The 16,713-nt window shown below is 47.5% G+C and overlaps 1 protein-coding gene across 1 annotated transcript; it reads left to right on the forward strand.

Moving 5' to 3' along the window:
• The first annotated feature begins 411 nt into the window (after positions 1–411).
• pfdn4 (prefoldin subunit 4) lies at positions 412–2,077 on the forward strand. The gene is made up of 4 exons (XM_028994369.1): positions 412–448; positions 1,334–1,441; positions 1,566–1,706; positions 1,795–2,077. The coding sequence occupies exons 1-4, from the start codon at positions 422–424 to the stop codon at positions 1,924–1,926; spliced, it is 408 nt and encodes a 135-aa protein (XP_028850202.1). The 5' UTR covers positions 412–421; the 3' UTR covers positions 1,927–2,077.
• The last annotated feature ends 14,636 nt before the right edge of the window (positions 2,078–16,713 follow it).

Genomic DNA, 16,713 nt, shown 5'->3' on the forward strand with positions numbered 1-16,713 from the left:
TTTAAATCTGGTTTTCATGAGGCCAACAGGATCAGGTGGTAAGAATGCTTAGCTGCATTGGTCAGATAGATAGATAGATAGATAGATAGATAGATAGATAGATAGATAGATAGATAGATAGATAGATAGATAGATAGATAGATAGATAGATAGTGAAAGTGAAGTGATTGTCATTGTGAAACATTGCAGCACATCACACGGTGACCCCATGTCACCTTTGGTGAGCAGTGGGCACCATGTCACCACTGCCCAAGATAGATAGCTAGATAGATAGATAGATAGATATATGCACAAAAAAAGCGGATAACCATATTTCATAGAGCACTAGTATTAGTACTAATATCGATTTTTAGTAATTAGTAGTAATTTGGTGGCCGTGTCGCTTTAAGAACACGCCCCTTTCCTCCACGCCTTTTCTAAGATGGCGGCCACCATGAAGAAGACGGTTGTAAGTATTCGGATGAATTCCGTCTTTTGGCCGCTGTAAAGCAGCTATAAAGCCGCCGTAAAGCCGCCGCTTGGGGTCTGGGGCTCGTCTCGGTTCTGTCTCGGTCCTGTCTGACGGCGGGTTTTCTCAGCTTTTCCCCGGAACAGCGTCTGCGGGCTTCGGCCGCCGCACGATGCTGCTCGCCTGGTGAAGCTGACGGGCGCAGAAACGGGAATTTCTACACGATCTACAACTTCTTCTCCTAATAATTCTGCTCCTGGAAATATGTGTTATACGGCAGTCACGTCGTTAAACAGTCCGTTTACGAGCGACTAATTACATAAAAAAAGCTGCTTTTACTCCGCGGTTAGCGGTTAGCTGAGCTAATAATTCTATTTTATTAGAAAAGAGAATTAACCGAGTTTCTGGATACCGCAGCTCGTCTTTATATTAATAACACGACATGAAGGATAAACGGTACGATGATGCAATTACTGCGAATTTGGTATAAGAATATTGGGTGTGCTGTGTAGTGTATTGTGTGTGTATGATTAGTGTAGGGTGGTAGTAGCCTAGTGGTCCCAGGTTCAAACCCCACTTACTACCATCGTGTCCCTGAGCAGGACACTTAACAACTGAGTGTCTCCAGGGGGCGACTGTCTAATCAGTAGTTACAGGGACAGTCCCCCCCTGGAGACACTCAGGGTTAAGTGTCTTGCTCAGGGACACGATGGTAGTAAGTGGGGTTTGAACCCGGGTGTTCTGGCTCAAAGGCGAGTGTGTTACCCACTAGGCTACTAACACGTGTGTGTGTGTGGGTGTGGGTGTGGGTGTGGGTGTGTGGACCCAGCGTCCGCCCTGGTCGGCTCCATCATTAACCCTCGTCCTCATCTCTCTCATCTCCAGGCGGTGGAGGACGTCAACGTGACGTTTGAGGATCAGCAGAAAATAAACAAGTTTGCGAGGAACACGAGTCGGATGGGTGAACTTAAGGATGAGATCGAGGCTAAGAAGGTACGTGCCTCTGGAATCAGGTTTTCCAGGGAAAAACACACACAGCTGTGCCTTCGTTTCTGGAACCTTCTCGTGCTTTTCTGAGAATCGGGTAAGCAGGTGATTACTCGGTGGTTCTGTGCAGAAATCTCTGCAGAATTTGGAGGACGCCGGCGATGACCTCATGATGTGTGAGGACGACTCGCAGTTCATCCCCTATCAGATCGGAGAGGTGTTCATCAGCCACTCTCAGGAGGAAACGCAGGAGATGCTGGAGGCAGCGAAGGTACGGCGAAGGCAGCCAGCAGCTTTCTAGAATCTTTATCTTCACGTGCGGAGGTTCTCAGTCGGTTATGGTCCTTGTCTCTGTGCAGGAAGCTCTTCAGCAGGAGATCAAGGCTCTAGAGGACCGTGTGGCGTCCATACAGGAAGTGCTGGGTGACCTGAAGGTTCAGCTCTATGCGAAGTTCGGCAACAACATCAACCTGGAGGCTGATGAGAGCTGAGCGCCGTGGGCGGAGCTGCAGTTATGGACTGTTCTGTGTTTTGGCGTCATTACTGTGTCTCTGATTTCCTGGGAGGGGCGTGTCCCTGTGGTGCAAGGGGAGGAGCACCGACTGGGATCTCAATAAACTTCACACTTACACACACACACAACTTCGTTTCATGATTGGTTCTTATTTACCTTTTTTACCAGCACAATCCATGAAGGATTGTGGTCCAACCAGATGAACAGTTTGGTCCAGACTAAAACCAAGCTGCCAGTGTGAAGAACTGTTGTGGCCTAGCGGTTAAGGAAGTGGCCCCATAATCAGAAGGTTGCAGGTTCGAATCCCGGTCCGCTGAGGTGCCACTGAGCAAAGCACCGTCCCCACACACTGCTACCCGGGCATCTGTCATGGTGCCCACTGCTCACTCAGGGTGAGGGTTAAATACAGAGGACAAATTTCACTGTGTGCTGTGCTGCTGTGTATCACAAGTGACAATAACTTTAAGAAAAATATTTTATTTATAAATTTTATTTATTTTGCAGGCTGAATCTGTGAAAATTGTAGGACTGAATGCTGCTTCTGAGTGCGAGTCGCTAATACTGAGAACTGATGCGATTTTCATCTACTGCCTACAATATAATTGTTTTGGGTGATCATTATATCATATAACGGCTTGAATTGTATAATATAATAATCACTTAAATCTATTTTGACCTGTTAATGCAGCACATAAAATACGAACCTCACTGAAACTCCAGAATCTGCGTTCATGCTGCAAAATGAAAAAGACGCCATGATACGGACACGTTTTTGAAAACTAACTTATAATCTGGAGGTAAAAAAATTAGGCATCCATAAAAACCCACCTTTTCTCCACTGCTTGTGAGAGGGGGGGGACTGTCCCTGTAACTACTGACTGTAAGTCGCTCTGGACACGGGCGTCTGGTAAACGCCGTAAATGGAAGTGGTTGTGAAACACTGCAGCACACAGCAAACAATGACCTCAGCGGCACCATGGTGGTTTGGGATTCGAACCCACAACCTTCCAATTACGGGTCCGCCTCCTTACCCGCTAGGCCGCCACTGCCCCTTTACCTGCTTTCCGGGTGACTTGTCGAGGTTATTTAACATTAATACGAGTTCCTGCAGTGGCTGGAAATGGCGACAGTGCTCCTGGTCATTCTGCTTCACTGGTCAAAGAATCTGGAATTTTGACCTTTTATGTCATCACAGGGGGGAATTTTTTTATTCTGGAAAAACACAACACGACTTCCTGTCTTCGCCACACATCGTGGTTGGAGGATGGTGTTGGTGATGGATGGTGTTGTCCCGCCTCTCTCCTCCTCATTAGCATTTAAAGCTACAGACACAGAAATGGTACGTCCTGGGAAATCTCACTGTGGGACTGGATCAAAGTGGCTGGAATTCTGCACCACGGCTGAATTTTGGAGACTTCAGATACAGAATTAGGGCACAAACAAGACCGACCTAAAAGCAACAAAAAATTAATGTCAGGGGACCTTTCACCCACGGCCACACTGAACATGTTTCGGTGCTGCTGAGCACCGACTCATGTGGGATCGGTCTTAATAATCTGGAAATCTGGATAATATATTATGAATTAATGAATTAAAAATGTACTAAATTAAAACCAGGACCAGGGTCCTGCTGCAGCAACTCTTCCACAGGATCTGACCAGGATGCTCTTCCGTTCTTCAATCCTCACGTCCATCAAGTCTTGGCCCCCAGCAGCAACATCTGGTTCTTGTTGCTCAGATACACCCTTCCTACTCACACTTCCAGAAGTAGCTGTCCTCAGGTGTCCTCAGTGTTCTTCACATCCAACATTTAACCCAGTCTTAGTTCTGATCGACCACACCCAGGGTCCTTCACAGTCCCGCTCATCCCATCAAACCGTACATCCTGGACCACGGCATTAATATTAACCATCTGCTGCATCTGTGTAGAACAAAGAGAAAACCAGCAGAGGTTGGGGCCTGAGGGTCTAAAAGTCCTGTGTCTATGGAAAGGAAAGAAATGACTTCTTCAGTTTGAGGATGTGACAACTTCAGTGGGACTCAAAGTGGGACAAGATCCCAAATTCATCAAGTGTTTCATATTCATAAGCAGTGGACGAAGAAAGGTTTTGAATTATTCCAAAACGCCTTCAGAACTTGGCCTGCACACAAAGCCCTTAACAGATGGGTTTTAAAATGAGCAGATTTAGCCTCTCCTGAATCGTGTTCTGATGTTTAATTCGGAGTCGTGAGACTGCAGGCCTGCTGCTCTACAGAGAGCTTAACGTTGGGGATTAGAGATGGAGAAACCTTCAAGACAATAAAAACCAGCAGCTCAGTGCATGGGAGGAGGAGGAGGAGGAGGATGAAGGAGTGGGAGGACTGACATTATTATTTATAATAAATAAAAGCAGCGGAGAAACGGACTGGTTGGACTCAGATGGGTTCAGATCTCAGCTGGAATTTCTTAATGAACTGAGCAAAGTCAGTCGGACGTGCTCTTAACGAACGGATCTGACAGGTGGGGGACAGTGGCGTCCCAGCGTCCCGTCTCCATCACCACTCCGTCCCTCCGTCTTTAATTGGACTTTTGAAACAGGCCGCCTGCGAAGTGCCTCCACTTCAAAGCTCATGCTCCTCAGATAAGAAGGTAAACAGTGGAGAGCTGCGGTGCGTCTCTTCCTTCTGTAGCTCCTGTGCTGCCGTGCAAACGAGATCTCAGGCTAGTTAATGCCGCTCGACAGCCGCAAACTTCACTCTGCTTTTATACAACATCATCATAATGTAATTGGTTATTTTGATCCCACGGCGGCTTCAGAACATCAAACTGGTGCCGTCTTTAGCTCATGTGCATAAAAATGGTTTACATGAACGAGTTTGGTGTGTTGGTGTGTTGGTGTGTGTGTGTGTGTGTGTGCTCTGTATATTTAGACCTTGACCTAACATGGTTGGATTTGAACTGGTATTTCGGAATAATCCTCTAAGACCTTCACAATCAGGCTGTTTGTGTGGGATCATTTTATTTCAGGATCACTTTATGGCATTTACAAGATGCACTTATCCAGAAGGGACAGTCCCCCTGGAGACACTCAGGGTTAAGCGTCCTGCTCAGGGACACCATGGTAGGCAGTGGGGTTTGAACCCGGGACTTTGTGGTCGTCTGAGTGTTTTAACCACACAGTTTATTACCAGGCGCTCAGATGGAATCTTATTAAATATGATTTATAGGAGAATCAACGCTAAAAGAACAAAAGAGGCGTATAGAGAGGAATCCATAAAATCCGCCGCCAGGGGTCGCCGTTTCTCCGCGAATCCCGCCCAGCGCGGGAACCATTTCCCGCCAGCGCGCGCGCGTGCGTCTCCGTTCGCGCCATCAATTAAGGACATTAAAAAGAAATATTAATACATAAATGTAGAGGAGGCAGCGTGTCGGGGATTTGGGGGTTTTAATGTTCACCATCTCCTCCTCCTCCTTCCATCCATCCCTCCCTCCATCCCTCCCTCCTTTCCATCCATTTCTTGCACATTCCTTTTCTTGGCAAATTCGCAGATATTCACAGCAGTCAGAAAGCTGCAAGTTTTCTGAAAATCCATATTTTTCTGCATTATTGAGCTCCGGGTGAAGCTGATTCTGTTCTGGATGCTGGTGTCTTCTCCTGATCTCCACGGCCACTGGAACGCCTGATGCGTTCTCCATGTGCTGGCTTCTCTTGATGCTCCCACCTCAGCGAGGATGGTTTAGTGAAGGGTCCTTCACATCCAGGCCTTGTTTTCTGTCAGAATAATGGCTGACTCACCGGGAACGGGAAGGTGGAAAATCACCAGAAGAGCCCCGACTCGCTGTTTCCCAGTACAGCTCTTCACGGCTCTCACTCACCCACTTAAAGGTACAACCCTGGCGAGTTGTGGGTTCGTCACCTGGGCCCCGCCCTCGCCGAGCCGCTCAGAAAAATCCAGACATGCCGCTCTTAACCCGGGATGAACTTCGCTCCTTCACGATTCATCAATAAAAGAAACGCTGGAGGTTCACAGGCTGAAGGGCCACCATGCCCGAGACCAGATAGAAAGAGAGCCCATCATCACTCTTTAGGTGCTTTAATGAGGTGCCAGCGCACCGCACCCTTCCGTGGAGGACGGTCGGCCATTACCAGGCCTCCCTCTGCCATAATTGGGTCTGCAGAGAGGCGGGTGATGAAGGGCGTCTGTGGGGTCGGCATTAAAATCCCCCAAACGGCACCACCCGGCTCTCCGTACGCGGCGGAGCCGAAGTTCTGCAGCTTTATGAGAATCAGCGAAGGGCCGAGGCCTAATAGATCTGCACGGAGAAATTCCCTCCTTCACGTGTCCACCTACAGCTTGCCAACGCAGCACGCTCCACCGATCCCCCAACACACCAAGGCCGATTGTTTCCATGAATAACATTAGCAACAGCTTGGTGGCAATTACACTCGGCAAAAAAAGCGTAATAAACGCAACTTTCAGGAGGATGAAGCTGCCTCTGGATCAGTTTAAATGGAAAAAGGGAATGAAGTGTTGGTGAACGGTCCCCAGATTTCGAAGGTGGTGAGAAGTGGTAGGTGGGGTGGTAGTAGCCTAGTGGGTAACACACTCGCCTACGAACCAGAAGACCCAGGTTCAAACCCCACTTACTACCATCGTGTCCCTGAGCAAGACACTTAACCCTGAGTGTCTCCAGTAGTAACGACTGACTGTAAGTCACGTCTGATAAATGGCGTAAATGTAAGCTGTGCGATGGAGTCACAAGCAGAATTGTAAGTGTGGTGCGAGGTATCGCGGCGTTAACACGTCACATCTCCAGAATTAACATTCCCGTTTGTATGTGTCATGTCTCCCTGGGTTTGGAGTTCTAGAATGTGAATGTGTCATGTTGCTTTCTTCCAACATAGAACTTGTCAATATTGGTCATGAATGTCTGTATCAGAACATTAATTTTTGAGTTGTGAGTTACTTTGAAATTGAAATACTTTCAATTTCATGCAGTAAAATTATCAAAATATATATATTTATGTGCAGCGTTCATCAGTGTTCATCAGAGTTTGTAGAACGATGGAACTCAAGACTGGACCGATGGAAAGGTTCAGATTAGCGCGTGATTATCAGCCAGTTGGGCTCCATGTGTTGGGGGGGAGATCCATCTCCATTAGCAGCTGAGGAGGAGGAGGAGGAGTCCGGGACCGACTTCCCTGCCTGGAAAAGGAGATGAAGTGCGGTGGGGACCGAGGGAACAGGCATTTGTCTTCTGTGGATAAGTGCGCTAAGTTCTTTATTCCCTGGACACGGCCAACCTGCTTGTCTGGATGTTCTATGTGTGCAACGCATAACATGGATAATAAGACTCAAATGAAAAAAGCTGCTCACCACACCTTCTAATTACGGGGGAAATTCTGCTATATCACCATGTTCAAGTTCTCCAGAATGGACCAGAATTCATGTAAAAACCTTCTGAGTGTTGACTGGAGGTAATGAGCTGAAGCTGAAGCTTGTGCACACCCACCCGCCAACACCCCGGTAACCCCGGCAACACCCCGGTAACCCCGCCAAAACCCCGGTAACCCTGCTAACACCCCGCTAACACCATGGTAACCCCACCAACGTGAAGGTGAAGTGATGCACAGCACACGGTGACACGTGTCCTCTGTATTTAACCATCACCCTTTGGTGAGCAGTGGGTGCCTGTCGGAGCAGCGTGTGGGGACGGGACCTTCATCAAGGGGACCTCAGTGGCACCTTGGCGGTCCGGATTCGCCCACATTTCCCCATGACACCATTGTCAGACACCATATTGTGGAGATATCAGATACGGTGATTATATACTATAGTAGTAGACCAGTGGTGATATGATACAGAATAAGTCTCCTCCAGGTCTTTTGTTCACTAAACCTGGACACTTTGGACCTTGTAACAGAGAGAAGATGTCCCCTCATCATCTTCCACCTCTCAGAGACACTTGTAGACTGAACGTCCATTCAGTAAGGAGATAAGCGTACTTCACCATGCCCTCATTGTGACCCCAGGAGACAGTCGCATGGTGCAGGTCCTTCATCTTTCTACTCCCCGGCGGGTGAAGCAGATACACTTGTCCACACACACACACACACACACCTGATGTAGATTTACGGCATGCCGTGTGTTTTAAAATGCCACAGAATGCTGGAATTCTTCACCGCCACCATTAACAGTGACTCAGACATTCATTATAGCAGAGAGGGGAACAGAGAAGAACCTGAACTTGAGGAGCACGTACCTGTCTGCCTTGTGCCACCAAGGCCGTTGTGTCTCAGAGGGTTTCATTATCATGAAGGCCAAGGGGAAAAATACATCCTCTCACAGACAGACAGAGAAATCAGGTGACAGAAGCAGTTTCTATATGTGGAACTTTAAACAGGACTGTGTCACCTACAGCACAGAATCATTGTTTTATTAATCATTAACACAATTATAAAAGTGCACTTTCCTCGACGGATGCACAGTATATAAATACAGACACGTGAAATAACTCTATTTACAACCCTGGTGGGTGAGACAGTCGGATATGAACCAGAGGACGCAGGTTCGAACCCCACTTGGCGTCCCTGAGCAGGACACTTAACCCTGAGTGTCTCCAGGGGGGACTGTCCCTGTAACTACTGACTGTAAGGGTGGTAGGGTACTGAAACCCCACTTACTACCATCGTGTCCCTGAGCAAGACACTTAACCCTGAGTGTCTCCAGGGGGGGACTGTCCCTGTAACTACTGATTGTAAGTCGCTCTGGATAAGGGCGTAAATGCTGTAAATGTAAATATGTGGGCCAGTGGTGGCCTAGTTGGTAAGATAGTGGCCCCATAATCAGAAGGTTGCTGGTTCGAATCCCAAACTGCCAAGGTGCCACTGAGGTCCCCTTGATGAAGGTACCGTCCCCACACACTGCTCCCCGGGCGCCTGATAAATACAGTGGACACATTTCACCGCAGTGTCTCACAATGACAATCACTTCACTTTCATCTCTCCATATTTCAAATTATTTTTTGGTGCTGATTTATTACACCGTACCCTCAAAGCAACATAGTTGGTGGTAAAGATGTGTTAGAACTGGAATAATTATTTGCTTCGGCACAGAACGGAATGTTTTTTCTTTAAACCGCATCACATGACCTTGGTGGAAATGAAGAAGAAAAGAAGAAACGCATCATTGTGAGTGGTGATGATTTCGGTTCCATTTTTGCTCATTTGGAATGTCGGGGTCACACGTGTGTTGTGTTGGAGTGGGTCTCGTCACCTCGATATCACGCAGCATCTGCTTCGTCGTCTGCCGTCGTTTTAATTAGGGCTTCCGCTTCGCGCAGTGACGCCGCTTTAATCGGTTCTAATGAAGTCTGAGGCTCCGGATTTACGGGCCAGGAGAACTTCGCGCGGAACCCACTTCTCCCCTCCATCAGAGCTCCGCCTCAGAGTGCGCCCCAGACGTTAATGGGGAAATAAATAACTCCCATCCGGCCCACGAGGTGCGAGTCTCGGCCTGATAGCAGCTGAAAAGCAAGGCGGCGCCCGCACTTGTGCCGAATTAGGAGATAAGAGGCCAATGAAGCAGCAATCTCAGATGGAAATGAGGATGTGCATCTCAAGCAGCTCCTCGCAGTCCATCAGGGCGGGTGGGGTGGAGGCGGTGGCGTGCGGTAAACAACAATGGCCGAATCAAACCACAATTCGCCCAGGCAATTTAGGGCCTGTTGATGAATTCCACATTTCGACGAGGGATCTATTATGGGTCAATTTAACTCAAAAATCCCTCCATCAAAAGTTCTCCTCTGGAGTTTCCAGCAGGAACTCTTTACTTCTCCGTCTTTTCTCCTTGTCCTTTGACACATTTTCTCTGTTCTTTTCTCTTTTATTTCTTTTTATTTCATTTCTGTTTTATGTGCTTATGTCCTGTCCGTCCGTAGTGCTCTACAAATAAAGCTGGACTGGATCATGTGGCTTCACTACGGTAAATACATCTGGACTCAAGCAAATGAGTTCATTAAACTTCTTACTTTGGTTTGAAAACATCTATAAAGCAGCTGAGATGCTCCTTGGAGTCTTTGGGCTTCTGACATTTTGCTTTAAATTATGTCTTGTATTCTGAGGTCATGTAGTCCAGGAAAGACATCCAGGGGACCTTCATCTGAAGATCCACATGACTTTACCTGCCCATGTTTTTTCAACAGTTTATACTTCCAGAATATGATGGAACTGGGACCAAACCCTTGACTGCTCCACTGCTGTCCTGCTGCAGACGCTCAAATTCGACCAGAACGAACGTAAAAACGAGGCTAAGAACTGGGGTGGAGAAGAACATCTCGGCGTCTCATGGAAGGTCTCCCAGAAGGCATTGCGTTGGTATTCTTCTGCAGCCTGGTCTTCTCAGGGCACGTTGATATTCAGGGCTGGACGACCCGGCCAGTGTGGAACAGCGAGCGAACGTGAAAAACGGTGACGTGTTTTATGACATTTTCTTCAGATGTAGGAGACAAGCGGAGAATTGGTCCTGGGCTGTAAATTGAAATGCGAGCAGCGGGGGGACAACTGTTCGTAATTTGCTCCGAATCGCAGCGCAGGTAATAAAACTGGTTGATAGGGATGCCCTTGAGAGGAGTGTTTACAGAGAGCTTCAATGAATGACTAAATGGCAGCCTCGGTAGCGCGGCGCCAAGAGGACCACCGCTCGTGATTTGCATTCGTTACGTGATGTTGCGTACGGGAGTCGTGTGAAGTCCCCCCCCCCCGGTCTTCCTATAGAATAAACACGCCCAGATATTACTGCCGCATCAGACTGTAACCAATCAGCAACAATCTGCAAGGCTGCAACTGTTCACTTCATGTAGCCTGGGTGGCAGTGGCCTGGCGGGTCACACACTCACTCGCCAGAAGACCCAGGTTCCAACCCCATCTAAGAGGTCATGACGTGGTCTGAACAGATCCATACGGAGGGCGATCCGTGCAGTGGGATGCTGCTGCAGGACATTTGTGGCAGCGGTGGCCGGGCGGTTAAGGAAGCGGCCTCGTAATCAGAAGGTTCGAACAAACACACCCCAACCCCTCAGGCCATGAGGAAATGCAGCAGACCTCACCACGCCCCCCATCCCGACCGCCCCTGCGGCCTGGTTATCCGTACACCGTGCACTTCCGTAGTAAATTTCTCCAGAGCCAAGCCGATGACGTCTGATGTCGTACGTTCAACATGAATATCTTGCTTGCATTATAGCTTGTCTACTTTTTTAAAATACTTTTTACTGTCCTTATTCTTTATTCGATTTATTTGAATTCTATGACTATTTCTTTAACTGTGCGTTTCACGGCGCATGAGACACATCTTGAACGTTGCTTTGTAAGATACGCATGTACGTTTCTCCATCAGAACACTGTTAATGTTAAAAGTGCGTTGGGAGTGGGCGTGGCCCCATGTTTGAGTATTAGGAGTGTAGAGAACGGAGGGAAATGGAGGTGAAAGGGGGGATGTGGACGCTGTGCTGCGTCTGGGCGTGTCACGTACTGACGGGGGGGTTAAATCGTCCAGAAGGAGTAAGTAGGCTGTGTGAGGGAATCAGAATCAGAATATCTTTCTTGTACAACGACATGAGATGCCGGAGAGGCGTCTTAAATACTGTGTGTGAGAGCTGTCAATCATGCCGACAGGCTCCTCCCCTTTTAAATCTTCTGGATGTCGGAATCGTGCGACAGTAGTGAACATGGATTTAAACGGAAGGACGTGAGGTGAAGAGCAGGGCCCCGTGCAGCTGGAACCTTGTTCCTTTTACAGACTGCGACTGGAAACAAAGTGAAGATCCGATCCCTCCGTTATTAATACCGCGCCCCTCTCGTCCCAGTCCCCACCGGGGACCCCAGCAGTAATTAGGCCTCGACCAGCACCGGCTCCGGCTCTAATGAAAAACAGGTGAGTTGCTCCCTGCGTCCCTGCGTCCCGCGTCTCCGCCCTCACGCATCACAGACAATCGCTCTCCAGCGACGGCCCCGCCGAGCCTACCCATGATCCTCTGCCTGTCTCCGGCCGCCACTGGGCAGGCTGTTTAAGTGTGATGGATGGAGTTTAGTTGTGGACGCCACCGGCGTCTCGTCCTCCTCTCGAGGGGAGCCGCGGTCGGGGCGGCGGCGCGGGTTCAAAAGCTTTTATTTTCCCGGGCTGACGCGCCTCTTTTATTGCTTTCTGACTCCTGTCCTCCCCCCGGCAGCACAGACGTCTCCTTCCACCCAGCAGGCAACCAGGGTCCCATCCCATCACTGAGTCTGAGGGAGGGGACCACATGGGTGGGGACACACTTTTAAGGAGAATTTTCTTTTGTAGGTTTGGGGTTTCATCTGATCTCAAAATGGTGTTAGTAGCCTAGCAGGTAACAAACTTGCCTATAAACAAGAAGGCCACAAATTCCCAGGTTCGAACCTCGCTTCCTACCATGGTGTCCCTGAGCAGGGGGGGACAGTCCCTGTAAATACTGATTGTAAGGCTGGATGAGGGCGGTTGGTAAATGCCGTAAATGAGATGGGAGTGGAACCTTTCACCATGACAAAGTGCCACACGATGCAATAAGGATCGGGGTCTTCTCACTTGTGGAACAGTTGCTAGTTTTGACCATCACGTGTCGCATCATATTTTTTTGCAATTGCTGAAACAAATAAACAATTTTACACACGATGATTGTGAATGACGTACAAGAGCGAGCTCCGCCCACATTTTACCTTGCATGCATGTGCTGTGCACTTTGCATTACGGGACATCAGAGTGTCAGAGGGACATCTTGTCTCTTGTAAAGACAGCAGTGATGACTGGGTCTTCGCCGTGACAGTGGACTAAGCCTCTCAGCGTCGTCCCATCTGTCTCACACCACCACCGTCTGAAGATTAGAGCAGAGCGGAGAGGGATGCGTTTTACAACATGTCTCCTTATGTCTCCTTTGGTGAATACTGTTAGGGAGACTCTGATGAATGTAGCCTGAACACAGCAAATCCCCTGGAATGTGGAAATGGGGAGAGTTCTACTAGCAGTTGGGTTCCAAGTAAAGTAAAAGAGAGACACAGAGCAGTTTAAAGAAAACCACAGTTTTCATACATACTATGGTGGTAGTAGCCTACAAACCAGAAGTGTCTCCAAGGGGGACTGTCCCTGTAACTACTGATTGTAAGTTGCTCTGGATAAGGACGTCTGGTAACTGGTATACTAAATAAAGTAAAGTAAATAAAGTAAAAAGTATACAGCTGACATGTGTTGAGACCAAATTCAAATGTGGTCCAAATTAAGACATCTTATCTTATCTCACGAGGAATCACCAGTAGATGACGAATCACCATGAATGTGTAATGCTGTTTTTGTCTCTTCTGCTCGGTACTTGTACTATATTGACTGTGTTAAATAGAATTGCATTACTAAAAAAAAAAGACTAAAACGCATTTTCCATTGACTAAAACTAGACTAAAATGTCATCAGTTCTCATTGACTGAAACTAGACTAAAATATTAATTGATAAATCTGACTAGAATAAGACTGAAATGCTCAGACTTTTAGTCGACTGAAACTTGACTAGATTAAAACGAGTCTGGATGTGACTAAGACAACTAAAGACTAAAAAGACAGCAGGACACAAAGACTCGACTAAAACTTTAGACAGGCCGCCAAATCCAGCTATTGTAAACATTTCAGATGATCAAGGTAACTTAGTATTTTCTCTAGATTTTAAACTGCTCTCTTATGGTGTCATAGAGATATTACAGATTTGAATTGGAAAGCATGTCTTTAAATCACAGATCATTGGGGCAGTGGTGGCCTAGCGGTTAAGGAAGGGGCCCCGTAAACAGAAGGTTGCCGGTTCGATTCCCAATCCGCCAAGGTGCCACCGAGCAAAGCACCGTCCCCACACACTGCTCCCCGGGCGCCTGTCATGGTGCCCACTACTCACTCAGGGTGATGGGTTCAATGCAGAGGACAAATTTCACTGTGTGCACCGTTTTATTATTTTACGACATTCCAGCAATTTATTGTCTAAAACCTTTTCTGTGTGTGAGAGAAATGGTTTGGGGTCACGGTACCTTATTTTTCCAGTTAGGATGATATTGTCCCATCACTGCTATTTGACCGAGGTCAGAGGCAACGTCTCGGATGGGACCGGGGACCATTCCAGGGGAAATGGGAAAGATCTGAAAACTTTCTGAAGTCGCAGTGTAAATGCACAACTTCCTGTCTTCTGTCTGGTCCGCGGCGTCAATCACGGCGAGAATAGATTTCCCATCTCCACCGTGGGACGGCGGGACGGGAAATATGGGCCTTAATAAAGTCTGCAGGTGAAATATTCAATACCTCAGCTTAATGTAATCTGACTTGAGCCACAGCCTCTGGAAACACACCGGGAAGAAAATTCAGACGTAAGAAACGGGGGAGAGAGTGAAAATTCTCCCGATGCTTCTGCCAAATGGGAGGGAGCGGCTGACTGTTGGGCCAATGTATAATGCAGTTATTAAAAGACGTTTGCTGAATTATTCATAGTCACTTGCAGTTTTGCTCAATGACAAGGTCGCCTCGGAAAAGTGATATTAAATTTTAATATTAGTACATTTCCAGGATCGAGTAAAGTTTCAAAGAATCGATTATCCTCTTACCCGAGAACAGAGGCCTCTGCTGAACCCGCCCCCCCCCACAATCCTTTTCGTCCACACGCTTGCGAGCGTCCAAGAAAAATGTGTTTCTGACGCCAGAAAGTCTTTGTAATGAGTTCCGACGCGTTCTCCTGTCATTCCCCAACGTTTAGGATGCATCATCGCTAGCGGCGTGACCCCGGGCGAGCGCGTGTCGCGCCGAGCGGCCGCATCAGCACGCCGGACGAGATTTTGCCCTTTCGATACGATTAAAAGGTAGAGAAGTGGTCAGGTTGGGTTCAGTGGAGCGGCATTTGCAATTCGCCGCTGCACTTTAAACGAATTTGGAAAGTTCCCCGAGTTCCTCGACCTTGGGTGGCTGCGCAATTCATGAGGCCCGGCTATTGATTTAAACAGGTGTAGGGCCGCTCATCGTCACGGCGACCCGGGGTTATTGCACAAGACAATGTCAGAGGGGCCAGAGATGCGCCCGCGTCAAGGGGAACAGCATTATTCATCACACCCTCTCAACTCCCACTCGCTCACACACTCACCTCGCACCCACACACCGGACCGTCTGAAAACGCTCGCCTAACACTCACTACGTACCAGGAACGTTCACTCAACCCACAGTTCGCTGGTCCACATCGACCACGGGTGTCGTTTTTCATATGAACCTGAAGTAAACAGGGTGTTACAGTTCCAAATCAAATCAGATTGTAAATTTCCCAATTGAAGATATTGTAAAAATTTCACTTCAAACTGCAGGTATAAACCAGGAGAAGGAAGGTGCAGTTACCGAACGTCCAGCAGGGGCCGCCAGAGCGCAGATCGGAATGTGACAGTAACCTGTACATAGGTACACTACGTACCAGGAACGTTCACTCAACCCACAGTTTGCTGGTCCACATCGACCACGGGTGTCGTGTTTCATATGAACCTGAAGTAAACAGGGTGTTACAGTTCCAAATCAAATCAGATTGTAAATTTCCCAATTGAAGATATTGTAAAAATTTCACTTCAAACTGCAGGTATAAAGGTGAGCAGGTATAAACCAGGAGAAGGAAGGTGCAGTTACCGAACGTCCAGCAGGGGCCGCCAGAGCGCAGATCGGAATGTGACAGTAACCTGTACATAGCTGCATTCATCACAGCGTCAACATGTGTATCTACACTACATTTTTACATTTACAGCATTTATCAGACGCCCTTATCCAGAGCGACTTACAGTCAGTAGTTACAGGGACAGTCCCCCCACTGGAGACACTCAGGGTTAAGTGTCTTGCTCAGGGACACAATGGTAGTAAGTGGGATTTGAACCTGGGTCTTCTGGTTCATAGGCGAGTGTGTTACCCACTAGGCTACTACCACCATGTTAGTTACAACACTAGTTGTAATGAGTTTACATATACTGGCCTCAGTCAACGTGTTTTCTTTATTTTCATGACCATTTACGTTTCCATTTACATGACCATTTGGAGAAGCATTTCAGGTGACGACCACTTGAAGCTCATCGAGAGAATGCCAAGAGTGTGCAAAGCAGTAATCAGAGCAAAGAAACTAGAATATAAAACATGTTTTCACTTCTTTCACCTTTTTTTGCTAAGTAATATATATATATATAATGTTGGCGTTTTATTTGTGACGTGTGTGGACTCGTACATTCAGTTACAGAAACTGTCCTCATTAATAGTCATAATCCTCAATGCAAATTCACTCTTTGTGTGTGTGTGTGTGTGTGTGTGAGAGAGAGAGAGAGCTCTTAGAGTGAGAAGTTGTCATTTTTTTCCGTGCCTGACAGCACGACTTGTCTTTTTTTCCCCACCGGCACATCAACAAAAGAACGGGTTTGAAGAGTTATGAAAGGTACAGTGAAAAGCTTTTCATAAGACATAAAAATAATAAAAAAATCAGCACTAATTGTGAAACTCTTTAAGAATAAAAAGCAGCAGGAAGTTGAAAAGTGCAGCCGCTCCCAGCAGCTTTTACGCTAAATGGCCTGTAGAAGTCGTACACGAGAGAGTGCAGCGCTGCTTATGAAAATGAACGTTTCCATTCTGAAATATTAAATGCACGTATGGACATCAAACCACGGTGGTTTAAGTTTGTGCAAGAGTCAGGATTATTTCAACATTTCTGCCATCTTTTCCAACTATGCATCTCTCT

Source organism: Denticeps clupeoides, chromosome 10 (assembly GCF_900700375.1).
Source record: "Denticeps clupeoides chromosome 10, fDenClu1.1, whole genome shotgun sequence".
NCBI classification, from domain to species: domain Eukaryota; kingdom Metazoa; phylum Chordata; class Actinopteri; order Clupeiformes; family Denticipitidae; genus Denticeps; species Denticeps clupeoides.